The sequence below is a fragment of the Pantherophis guttatus genome, chromosome 15, assembly GCF_059756535.1.
Source record: "Pantherophis guttatus breed Tessera chromosome 15, ASM5975653v1, whole genome shotgun sequence".
NCBI classification, from domain to species: domain Eukaryota; kingdom Metazoa; phylum Chordata; class Lepidosauria; order Squamata; family Colubridae; genus Pantherophis; species Pantherophis guttatus.
In genome coordinates this window covers 12,822,602-12,835,577 of record NC_142077.1, presented here as the reverse complement: position 1 = coordinate 12,835,577, position 12,976 = coordinate 12,822,602, and the positions used below count along the sequence as shown (strand labels likewise).

Genomic DNA, 12,976 nt, shown 5'->3' with positions numbered 1-12,976 from the left:
TTTTACATCCAAATCGGCTGGCAGAGACCTTGATGGATGTCTGTCAAACTCTGGTCCCCCATCCCCTTCTTAAAGGCAGATCAATGGTAGGATGGAGGAAGAAGACTAAGGAGACCTCAGCTCTACATGGATGTCTCTTCTGATCAAAGTTTCAGGAAAAAGGCTGGGACAAGCAATAGGCTTTATTGCTTGAATTTTAATTGACCCATCACAGTTTTCACTATTGTGACTGTTCCTCTAGCTCCTTTAGGACAGGAATATGATTTATTTGCTCACCATAATTTGCCCCGGCTGTTCAACAATTATCCCAAAGGATCATTAATCTTCATCTCTCTTATATAATTCTTTGTTGATTTCCTCATAAAAACCTCCGTTGCAGAAAGAATTCAGCAGAACAGCTGTCTGGGATTTCAGTTTAGGATTGTTTCTTTTTTGGTGTGTATTTCACACCAAAATAAATAAATAAACAAAGTAAAGTAAAAAATGAAAAGTGTAAAGAATTTTCCACTGTGTTTTTTTCTTTCCTCAACCAGAGAATTAAAATAGCAGTTTACAGGCCCTTTAATTTTCCTCTCTACGATTTCTGCCTAAAGCATTTTCTCTGCTCCTCTTCCATGCCTGGTTTATCTGTGAAGGGCTGGAGAAGATGCCCAGAGAAAGGGGACCTTGAGATTCTCCCCAGGAAGAGGTTGAGGGGATCCTGTCCAAAGGCAGCCGCATCATTGACCAAGTCACAAACCTTCAATGCTGCATAATATTCATCCAGGTCCAAAAAGGGGATGAATAAGAGGGGGGGGCACTTTCAGGTTTCTAGGAAGAGGCACCCATGGAAGCTGTTCTGCTCTCCAACCACACAGTTTGTTGATCAATCGGGAATCAATGTTTATGTCTTATAATGGCTCCTAATTGCAAACAGGATCCCTTTGCAGATTCCATTCTAAGGAGATAAGAAAAGCTCTGATGGATCCGACCAAGATCAGTCTAAGATTCACAGTGACCACACAAATTCCTCTGGTTCTCTCACAAGCAGAAGGCAGAGAGATTTGTGGCTTTGCCCAACATGGAACAGGCATTTTCCCACAATTTCACTTTCCTCCATCAAACCACACAATATTGGACCATCTCACACTCTAGGAATCCCCAATTCTGATATCCCACATCAATCTCAGAACATTTTTCCAAGTTTCACTCCCCCAATCAAAAAGAACTAAGGCAGGTCTGGAACAGAGATGGGTTTCAGCAGGTTCTGACCAGTTCTGGAGAACCGATAGCGGAAATTTTGAGAAGTTTGGGGAACTGGTAAATTGCACCTCTGACTGGCACCACCCCCAACTATTCTCTCCCTCCAGAATCCCAGCTGATCGGGAGGAAATGGGGATTTTGCAGTAACCTTCCTCTGCCACGCCCACCAAGCCAAACAACCTCTAGTTCTTGCATCTTGTAGCATTTTTATGTTAATTTTTGCTCTCTTTCCTTGCCACACATATTTCCATGTTATTTTCTTCAGCTCTTCAAAGTATTTTGTCTTCAGTTTTATTGGTATAGTTTGAAATAAAAATAATATTTTTGGTAATACATTCATTTTTATTAATGCTATTCTATGTCAGCGTCTCACCGCTGGCATAGAGAGGAGAGAGATAAGCCCTGAACTTTTGCCTGCTAAATCCCTTTGAAGCTGGGTCGTCGTGGAAATGAAGGGAGGGGGGACATTCCTGTGAAATGACGAGACAAGAAGTCAGTGGAGTGACTTGGAAGATAGCCAATGAGAAGCAGATAATTGGGGATCGGAAAGGGAGGATTGGGGGACAAAAGGTCAGTCTTGTCCGCATCGAGTCATGATCCGGTTGCTGTGCTCAATTAAAGAGAAGATTTCCTTAAAGATTGGCAGTTTGGAAATTCATTTATTTTGAGATAACATCGAAGTCTGACATTCTACCCATTAGTGATAATTGCAAGATTCTCCATTTCTCCAGTCTGTTTTATTTGTTTTTTCAGTTTATAATGATTGTCTTCCTTGAGCATTGCACATCTTGATGTCAGATGGATGCCCAAATATTTCACTTTCTTCACAATTTGGATGTTCAGTTTCTCCGTCATCTCCTTCTTTTGATTTTCTCTCATATTTTTAACTAATATTTTTGTCTTATCTTTGTTGATTTTCAGTCCTGCTACTTTCCCATATTCTTCTATTTGCTCTAATAGGTTTGGCACTGTCTCTATTGGAGCTTCCATGATAAACACCAAATCATCCACAAATGCTTGTAGTTTATATTCTTCTTTTTTTGATTCTCATTCCTTTTATTTCCTTTTCCTGTCCACTTTTCTATTTAAAACCTCTAATGTCAATATAAATAATAACGGAGATAAAGGGGATCCTTGTCTTGTTCCTTTTCTGATATCTATTTTCTTTGTCATTTCACCTTTGCCACTTGGTCTCTCTATATAGTTTGGATCCTATTTATGAATCTGTCTCCAAAATCCATCATTTTCAACTGTTTTATCATAAATTGCCATAATTCATGTTATCAAACGCCTTTTGTGCATCTGAAAACAGCAGCGCTATTTGCTTCTCTGAGGGTAATTCATAATATTCTAATTCTGGGGAGCCAGGAGGGGATCTGAGGGGAGAAGCTCTGGCCTTGGGACTCAGGGGCTCAGCCGGCCTGAGGGGGAGACAGGGAGGCCCTGAGGAAACTCTGGGGCTTCAACCAAGGTGGACTTTATTCAAGCAGCCAAAAGAAGAGATTAAGTTCCACACACAGAACAGAGTTTAGAAAGGGATGAAAAAAGCCACGAAGAGAATTCTAGCTACATCCAGTTTCCTCCTTTCCCTCTTTCTACTAGAGGTTCCCACCACAAAATGGAGGAGGCTGCGCTTTAGCTGTCCCTCTCACTGCCTGTAGGGGGCAGTCTGCAGTCTGGCCTTTAAGCCACACCTGGCCTCCGCAGGCAGTGAGAGGGACAGCTAAAGCTGGAAAAGACCCCGCATCCTCCATTTTGTCACCCAAGTCCCTTTTTGGAGAGGATTCTTTTGCCCTCCATAAAGAGGGGAGGAGTTAGAATAATGGACAAATGGAGTCGAAAGAGACCTCAGAGGTCATCCCTCCAACTGCCCAGTGAAGGGTTTACTAGAGCATCTTTCTCAGCCTTAGCAACCTGAAGAGGTGTGGACTTCAACTCCCAGAATTCCAGTCAGCACTCAGGGTCCTTCCTCCACCGGGTCCTTCCATGAGTCAGCAGTCCCTCTCACTGCCTGTAGGGGGCAGCCTATACTCTGGCCCTTAAGCCATACTTGGCCTCTGCAGGCAGCGAGGAGGACACCTAAAGCTGGCAAAGACCCCTGTGTTCCTTTAGGTACATTTTCACAAGGCCTTTTGGATACGAATAATATTTAATCTTTTGTGGTGTTTCCCTCTCAGCTCCCCTTCATCCTCTGGGCCTGGAGAGGAAAACCTGGACTCTCTGGAGCTTTCATTCCAGATCCAAGGGGCGACATTTCAATCAGGGCTCCATCCCCACAGAAGAATTCAACTCCCAGAATTCTCCTGGCAGCTTTAAGACTTGTGGACTTCAAGCACGGCTGGCCGGAGAATTCTGGGAGTTGAAGTCCACAAGCCTTAAAGCTGCCATGTTTGGGGGCCCCTGGACTACAAGGCCTCCAAAGTCCCTTTAAGCTCTTTTATTCTCTTACTCCTAAGCTAAATAGCTGAGACCAGAGGTGGGTTGCTCCCGGTTCTCCCCAGTTCAGGGAGATGGCAGGCAAAGCGCATGGACGAAGGGAACCGGTGGTAATAGCGGTTGGAACCCACCACTGGCTGAGACCCTCACTGGGACCCTCCCTCTTTTGCTCCCTCCGGACTGAGGAGTTCGAGAGCTGCCTCCAGACGTTCCTCTCAAGGAGAGTTTTAGAATCCTGCAGTTGAAAGTTCTTCATGTCTCCTTTCCCTGAAGACCCCATTTCATTTGGACTTTAGTCCCAAACTGATTCTCCTTTTGGCATTTCTCTTGACGCTTCTCCAAAATGCATCCCCAGGAAGCCCCCTCCCTCTCCCTCTCCCCCTCCCTTCCCCTCCCTCTCCCCCTCCCTCTCCCCCTCCCCTCCTGCTCCCTCTCCCCCTCCCTCCCCCTCCCCCTCCCTCTCCCTCTCCCACACACACACACACACAGAGGGGTTGGATTGGGTCTCCCTCTCCCCCTCCCTCCCCCTCCCCCTCCCTCTCCCTCTCCCCCTCCCTTCCCCTCCCTCTCCCCCTCCCTCTCCCCCCTCCCCTCCTGCTCCCTCTCCCTTCCTCTCCCCTCCCTCCCTCCCTCTCCCCTCCCCCTCCCTCTCCCCCTCCCTCTCCCCCTCCCTCCCCCTCCCCCTCCCTCTCCCACACACACACACACACAGAGGGGTTGGATTGGGTCTCCCTCTCCCACCCTCCGTCCCTTCTGCTTCAGGCTTGGAGAGTCTGCCAGGGCTGCTCCTCATGTGGCAAGGCTGAAGGGGAATCGGGGGCTGGAGCCAGGTGAGGGTCTCATCTCTGCCACAGGTGAGGCTCCCGGAGAGACTTTCTGGCAGGCAGCCAAGCCTTCTCCTCAGCCTCTCCGCACTCAGGAGAGATGCAGCTCTACTGCCCAGCGGAGGCAAAGCTTCTCATTTTGGACAAACCATTTGCAGGGATTTTTTTTTAAAAAAAATATTTTTCCTAGGAAGTGGGGGGAGGGGGCTACCGAAATGGGCATCGTGCCTCTGCCTAGGGGGAGACTCTCCACCCCGCAAAAGCCAACGGCTTGAAAGCGGCTCCTCTGCCCCCCCCCATTCCCCCCCCGCCTTCCCCAAACCCCTCCCCCCATGGCAAAGGCGGCCTGCCCTTCGGGTGGGAAACGCCTGGAGCGCAGTGAAGCCCCCCGACTCACCTCCGGCTGGCAGGCTGGCTGATGGGGGGGGGGCAGAGGAGAGGCGGGGGAGCCGATCGGAGGGAATTGCAGGGGCTCCAGGATGCTGCGGCTGCCCTCGCTCGCCCTTTGCCTGCCTTCCCTCCGCAGGGCTCGCTCGGGCTCCCCCCTCCCCAGTCCAGCTTGCCTGCAGGCGGAGCCCCGGTGCCTTGTGCGAGGCCGCTGTGGGAGGAGCCGGTGGGGGCTCTTTGCATCCTTTGGTCCGGCTGTCCGGGGAGCGTGGCTTCCTCCCTTCCCTCCAGCCTTTGCCCAAAGCCCCGTGCTGCACCGGGAGCCCAAAGTTTGCATTTCTTCCCCCTCCGACCCGCACGTACCTTGGGACCCTTTCTCTCCCCCCCCCTTTCCCAGCGGCTGCATCGGAGGGACGAGCCGAGCTTTGCTGCCCGTTGCAGCCAGGAGCCTCAAAGCCCCGGAGGAACCTTCGTGCTACACGCAGCCCCGGATCGGCCTCCTGCCACCTCTGCCTCTCCAGGAGCCCCGCCGGACTTTCTGGCGCCACTGGCGGCGGCGGAGGCTGGGCTGGAGCTCCTGGGGGCCCCAAGGACCCGTCCCGTCATCGGGAGTCCCGGAGCCTCCGCGGGGGAACCTTCGGCCGGGCTCCTCGGAAGACGCCGGAGCTCGCAGTCTCCTGCCTGGCTAGCGCCCAGAGTGGCGGCTGCAGCACCAGGATTCCTTCCGGGCGTTACGTGAGGTTCCCAGCCAAGCTCGGACCGGCCCCGGCCGCCTTTCCCACCCAGGAGCCTCTGCTGACCGGGAGAGAAGGCGCCGCCTCCCCCCTTGCAAGAGCGGAGGCAGGAGGGCAGAGCCAGCGGTGCTTCCGAAGGGCCGGCTGGCCGCTTCCTTCCCCCTCCCTCCCCAGGCAGCCGGGAAGCCCAACAGGAGGCCGCAGAGGCTGCGCAGCGTTGCTGGGACGACGGAGCTGCTGCTGCTGCTGCCCTTCCAGAGGGGGGGGGAGCAGCTGGGAGGGCCTGACGGGGGGGGGGCAGCTGGGAGGCCAGGCACCCCCACAACCTGACCAGGCAGGGGGATGGGCCAGGGCCAGCTGGTGGAGGGCGATCGTTCCTTCTCACGTGGGTTTGGGCTGGGCTGGCTGGCTTGCATAATGGTGACAGGGATCACCGCTCGGGAGGGCTGCGAGGGGTGCCCTCACCTAGGTGGCTCCAAAATTAAAATTAAACGCAGGAGGCGGCATACCATCAGACCTGCCCGTTCAGCCGAAGGCAACGTGGCAAAGCCATTGTCAGACACATCAGCCTCATCCGAGGCAAGTGGCTGGGAGGGGCAAGGGGCGTGGCTGGGCGTGGTTACCTACCGGTTTGGGCGAACCAATGCGAACCTACTGAATCCCATCACTGGCTTTGAGCCAATCACCTGGAGGCCCCGATTTCAATTCCCAGGGCCCAGCTAGGACTTCAGGGCCAGACTCTATGCTGCCCCCTACAGGCAGTGAGTCTCAGCTGAACCCTGGCAAGAGGGAGGGGCTGTGATGGGGGGAGGGGCTCTCTGTGTCCAGGAGTTTCTCTCCTTTGCTCTCGGATGGGGCTGCTCTACCCCAGAAAGACCTTTGCCCAAAATCTGCCCTGCCTTAACATTGACAATGGTTAAGGCAGCAGGCTAGGAAGCAAGTGATCCTGAGTTCAAGTCCTGCCTTAGCCCTGAAAGCCAGCTGGGTGACCTCGGGACAGACACTCTCTTTCAGACAAGCCCACCTCACAGGGTGATTGTTGTGGGGAAAAGAGGAGGAAGAAGAAGAGTTGGACATGGTCACCTCCTTTAGTTATTTGTAAAAATAATAAAACACTGAGGAAAAATCTAACAAAAATAAAAACTGGCTTTCTTGCTTCTGTTTGCATGGATTCTGTCACAGCCTTGTGCAGATACAGGAATTTCTCTTCTCACAAGGAGGAAGAGGTTTTTTTAAATCATCTCTTCCAATTTTACTCACTCCCTTTTTTTGCAGTTTTGGGGGCATCAGACCCCCTCCCAGCCCTGGGACACAGCGGGTTTCCCTGTTTCTTTGGGAAAGATTCCTTCCCCAATCAGAGTCCGCCTGAGCCCCATCATCCACTTCCCTCCCTGCCTGGGATCAGCTGAATTCATTCAGACAACAGGAAAAAGGAAGTTTGAACCAAGCCTCCGGGTCAGTCTCCATTCTTCAACAGAGGGTCCCACTCACTCTGCAAAGCCAAATTCTCCCCCAGTTCCTGGATACCTCCAGACATCGCTCGGCTGCGCTCACAGCAGGGCCAGGGCGGCTGAGAAATTGAGACGGAAGGAACCACAAACCTTTCCAGCCACAAGAGACACTCAGACACAGACTGTGGTCTGACAGAAGCTCCTATGATGCCTTTATGTGGCAGTGGGAAGGGTTATGGGATCAATCTCACAACACTCACCCTATAGGGCTGCCCCATCTGTTGTCCCTGATGGCAGATGAAAGATGGTGAATCCCACTCCTGACACCAATTTCTGTGGAATCAAACACAGGAGCCAAAAACCCAATAATCCAATCTCACTGCAGTTGTTATTTATTCAGTGTCCACTGGAGGAATTTCCCTCCAGAAAATAGCAGGAGGAAATCTTAAGACAGAAGGATGCACTCATACTTATACATTCCAGGAAAGGAGGAGAAAAGGACAATCATACATATGCATATTTCATTTAATAGATGATGTGAGCATGAATATTCAGAATTAGCAAGACTCAAGTTACCACCCCAGCCTTGTATTGTTGCTACCCTCAAGAAAGAGTTATTGTGTAAACAAAAAGAAACGTCTCAGTTGCGTTGCCACAGCAGTTTGGGTGAAATGTACTGAGAAATGAGGGCATCAACGTTGCTCCATACATTCCTTCTATATTTCTGTCTTGCTAACATGCTCCCATTTCTCCCAGAAATTTGTCTCCTCATAATCTTCCACACACCCTTTATTTATTTCAAGAAAAATAGTTGGCTCACTCATACATGGAGAAGAGCTTGGACCATTTTCTATGTTTGGACTGTGGAAAATGTTAAAAGTTGAAATTCCTCAGTCTCACATTTACACATTTCTTCTGGCTGTAAGCTGCTCCTTTGTGAAGAATTCAAAAATTTCCAAATTTGAAACATATACATATGATTTTCTTTGACTCCTGCGTACTATCTAAATGGAAAGAATATCTTTCAAATTCTTCCATTATCATAATGGTGTTATATCTCATGTTTTTATATTTGTTCTGGCTGTGAGTTGCTCCTTTGTGTTGAGGTCTGGCCTCAGAAGGATAATGTAGCACTTGGGGATGAAGATGCAGCCCAGCAGACCAGCACTGGAGGCCAGGATGGAGAAGACCTGCACAGCCACCATGGATTTCCCTTTGGTGCTCAGGTAGGTGGGCACAAAAGTCACCCAGACACTGCAGAAGACCAGCATGCTGAAGGTGATCAGCTTGGCTTCGTTGAAGGCCCCAGGCAGGTTCCTGGCCAGGAAAGCCACCGTGAAGCAGATAGCAGCCAGGAAGCCCATGTAGCTGAGGGTGACGTAGAACATGACAACGGCCCCTTCATTGCATTGCAGGATGATCTCTCCAGGTTGGGAGTGGAGGTCAGAGTCAGGGAAGGGGGGAGAAACTCCCAGCCAGGTGGAGGAGATGATAATTTGGAGAGCAGAAGAAGAAAGGATGATGGAGTTGGCCAAGCTCTTCCCCAACCATCTCTTCACTCGGTTTCCTGGTTTTGTGGCCAGGAAGGCCAACACCACCGTGATGGTTTTGGCCAAGAGAGACGAAACAGCAACTGAGAAGGTGAGGCTGAAGACTGTTTGTCGGAGAAGGCAGGTGGCTTTCCTTGGTTGACCAATGAAGAGAGAAGGAGACAAGAAGCAAAGCAGGAGGGAGACCAGGAGGATGTAGGAGAGGTCCCGGTTGTTGGCTTTGACAAGGGGAGTTTCTAAGTATTGAATGAAGAGGATCAAAACAAGGCCTGTGATTAAGAACAAGAACAGGGCAAAAGAGACCAGGATGATGCCCAGATATTCTTCATAAGACAGGAAGGTTATGACTTTGGGGACACATTGGACTCTGGCCTCATTTGGGTATTTATTGTCTGGACACTTGGTGCATTTTTCTGTATCTGAGAAAGCAAAAAAGCAATATATCTTTAATATTATGTCCTTTTCTCTTGCAAGAAAAACCTTCTTGGATAACAGCTGATACCACCAGGCATTTTCCAAGAAGTATTTCTTAGCTATTTCATTAAAAAGAGCATAAGAATGATATTTTTTTAATTAAAAAATGTAGCTAGGTATATGAAGTTGAGGGAGGTTCTAGGATGTTAATTATTTCCTGTGTAATGTGTAGAATCTTCATAGGAACCTACATTATTAGAGGTAAATAATGAATCATATAATCTTTTTAGGCAAACATCCTGAGTCCTGTCACATGGCAGTCAATTTCCTGGACTTAGAGGAAACCTACAGCATCTTGTAACACCTAGAAGCAACCTGGAATTAAGGAGGAACTTGCTATCAGTGAGAACAATTAACCAGTGGAGCAGCTGGCTTCCAGAAGTTTTGGGTGCTTCAACATTGGAGGTTTTTAAGAAGAGAATGGACAGTCACTTGTCTGAAATGGTCTAGGTTCGCCTGCTTGAGGAGTGGGTAGGACTAAAAGACCTCTAACGTTCCTTCTAGCTCTATTCTGATTGATTGATTGATTGATTGATTGATTGATTGATTGATTGATCTACATGACTGGCAGACTATTTGTGTAATGAGTTCCCCCCATAACTATCCACAGCACCAGATTATGGCCCAGTGACACCTTCTCAGTGATCCTCAAGGGAGGCCAATAAACAATGAATTGCAACGTCTTTCAGAAGGTGGACCTGAAACAATTCATCTAGTTTCAAAGATCTCAGAGGTTCCTAGAAAGGTAAACTTAGCAGCACATATCCAGACTAAAAAGCAGGAGAGATAATTCCTCTGCTGTTAGTAAAGCTTGCCCAGTCTGCCACCCCCTCCTCCCATCTCTTCCCAGCCCCTCCTTCCAAGTCTTTTTGATTTACTTCCGTTTAGATAAGAAATTGTGCAGGTTAAAAACAAAAAACCCAGGTGAGCTTCAATCTGTCTTTTAACTTACACTTTCATGAAAAGGTTCTGGATGGATCCAGTTCCACAAAGCCTCCCATTTTCCTCAGTGTGACCCACCTTCCTGCATGGAGAAGGTCCCCTCCGGACAAGGAACGCAGTCATAGCAGCAAACTGGCTCTCCTTCTCGAGCCCTCTTGACAAATCCAGGATGACAACTTTCCACACATTTGGACTGAGGCAGAGACTGAGCAGAAAAACAAGGAAAGAAAAGAAAATATGTTAGGACTCTCCGTCCATGGAAAGTGGAGGTAGAAATGGATGTAGACAAGTAGCCTCTGGTCTTCACTGAGGTAAATATGAAATCTCTGACTACTTCTAAAGAGATGCAGGAGGTAAAACTACTGGCAGATTCTTCCTTTAGTTCCTCCCTTTTGCTTTTGGAATTTAACATTACAATAAAGTACTTTTCTATTTAATAAAGTCTTGAGGGATGGAATAGAAAAAAATATTTAAGCATGATGACATATTCTTATTAAAACTGAGAACAAAGTTTACTGTAAAAATTTGAGGAAGCTTTTATTCCATTAGATTTTTTTAATGTAGAATAAAACTATGATGGAGAAAGAAACCTCTGACCAGTAAGATCTTGAAAGGTTTCCAGAAAACATGGCAAAGCCACTCCACTTAGGTCCCGTCTCTTGAAGAGCTTCCATGAGATGACACCACCTGGCATGGGAGGCCAACCACCCTGGAGACTCCAGGCTTTGCCCACTTGAAATGCGACCTCTGGCTTTGGAAAACGGAGAAAAGACACCAAAATTTCTCTCACCTTATTGAGCAACTTTAGCCGTGAAAGAACATCTTGGTTGATAAAAAATCTCTGTCTTACAAAATACCCCAGAGTCCCTAGCTTGGGACCCTCAGGGAGAACGAAGATGCTGTCAAACATCAGATCTGCTGTTATCTCTCCATTTTGGTCCAAGTACAGTTTTCTTTCAGAAATATTGAAAAACTCGTTCTTCTCCAGAAATGGATGAAACTAGAATGGGAACATCCAGGAATTTGAACAGCAGAAAACTTTTTTTCTTATGCCACATTGAATCATTCTTCCACAATTGTCTAATCTCCAAATATGGTTAAATAGGACACAAATACCATGGCTTAGGACCTGGTTATCTACGGGACCGCCTACTACCACCAATAGCCTCCCACCGGCCAGTACGCTCTCATAGAGAGGGACTCCTCCGGGTGCCGTCAGCCAAACAATGTCGGCTGGCGACCCCTAGGGGGAGAGCCTTCTCTGTGGGGGCACCTACCATCTGGAATGAGCTCCCCCCAGAGATACGGAGGATCCCGGATCTGCGCACCTTCCGCCGCGCTGTGAAGACTCTTTTATTCCATCAAGCAGGCTTGGCCTAATCTCTTCCCTTTTTAAACATGTAAATTTTAATCTGTTTTTAAATTATTGGGGTGTTTTAAATTTGTCTGGGCCAAAATGATTTAATCTGATTTTATCTGGTTTTTTAAATTTTTTGTATCTATGTTATTTTATTGTTTGGCTGTTCACCGCCCTGAGTCCTTCGGGAGTAGGGCGGTATACAAATCAAATAAAACAAACAAACATAAACATAAACATAAATACTGCCATTATCTTCAGAAGTGAATGAAAAAGTTTGAGAAAGATTTGTCAATCATATACTGACAAAATATAGAGATAATTGACAAAATTTGTCAATTATAAGCAACATTCTAGAGCAGATGACAAATAAAATGAACAGAGGTGGAAAAAGATGATTCATAAACTCTTTGAAAACAAGAGGTTGATTCCCAGAAAGCATGGGTTGATCAAGAAGAAAGTTGTCAGGCTAATCTTCTCCCTGGTCATCCGGATGGAAAACACCTCCAGATGTCCTAATTCTACTTGATTGTAATGCGACATTAACAAAATTTTGCAGATCTGAAAGAACAAATCTCCCACCAACTTTTTTCTCAGCTTGAAGAGTTACCCAGGATCCTTTCTGAGTTTCTTTCTCTCCCATTATGCAGCTGCAGGATTCTCCCCTCTTCTCTGATGCTTCCCCAGGCAGCCTCTCTTCCCCTCATCCCAAAAGTCATTCTCACACATCATTACACTTCCTAAATAGATTATGGGAACTCTGGTGATATAACTGGATTTCAGTAAAGGACTCACAAACAATCGTGTGATGTGATTAGAAACCTGACGGGTGGATTGTATGATAACTAAGTGAATAAAAACGTCTTCAAAATGATACTCAAATAATTGTTAACCCTTTTTAATCTTTCCTATGAAACCTGAAGGTGATGGATAACAATTTGCCATATGTCATCAATTTTTCTATGTTGACATTAATACAGTAATTAATACGATCTTAGAGTAAGCTAATTTGATGTGATTTTTAGTATAGTATAGTTTATTGAATAGCCCGAAGGCCTTTTCAAACAAAACAGAAAAGAAAAAGGGAAAAAGAGTAAGCTAATTTGATGTGATTTTAAAGACTATAAAGTCTTTCAATTTACAAGCCTTAATTGAAACTTCATTTAAAAAGTTTGATAAAATAACAATAGTTTTAAATCAACTTAAAGACGATAATCAGAAGCAAGCAACAATTGTTGAATCGTATGGATTGGATGGATGGACTGGAACTTAATTTCCTGCTGGCATCCCTGAAGGAGGAGTCTGGTTTGAAGGCAGGCTGCTTGGAGATGGCTGGAGAGGCCATGGACCCTGAAGACTCAGAGTGGCAGAATGGATGACTGAAGAAATGGATTCTTTCAAGGAGATTGAGGGAGATTGGGGAATGGACGTGTCATATTTAACTGGAAAACAAGTCTTAAGAGTCTTTGTGTCTCAATTTACAGGAGGTCCTGTGACTTTTGGGAATGGAAAGCAGTTGTTGGAAAAGATCCTAATTAAAATTTTAAGGAAATGCATTATTATTAAGAATCAAACAAAG

General features: G+C 47.2%; 1 protein-coding gene across 1 annotated transcript; it reads right to left on the bottom strand.

Moving 5' to 3' along the window:
* Positions 1-7,443: 7,443 nt before the first annotated feature.
* LOC132710304 (vomeronasal type-2 receptor 26-like) lies at positions 7,444-10,249 on the bottom strand. Its single transcript, XM_087878845.1, has 2 exons — positions 10,119-10,249; positions 7,444-9,043 (listed from the first exon to the last, which is right to left on the bottom strand). Exons 1-2 carry the CDS (start codon positions 10,126-10,128, stop codon positions 8,133-8,135), a joined length of 921 nt encoding a protein of 306 aa, XP_087734971.1. The 5' UTR covers positions 10,129-10,249; the 3' UTR covers positions 7,444-8,132.
* Between the last annotated feature and the right edge of the window lie 2,727 nt (positions 10,250-12,976).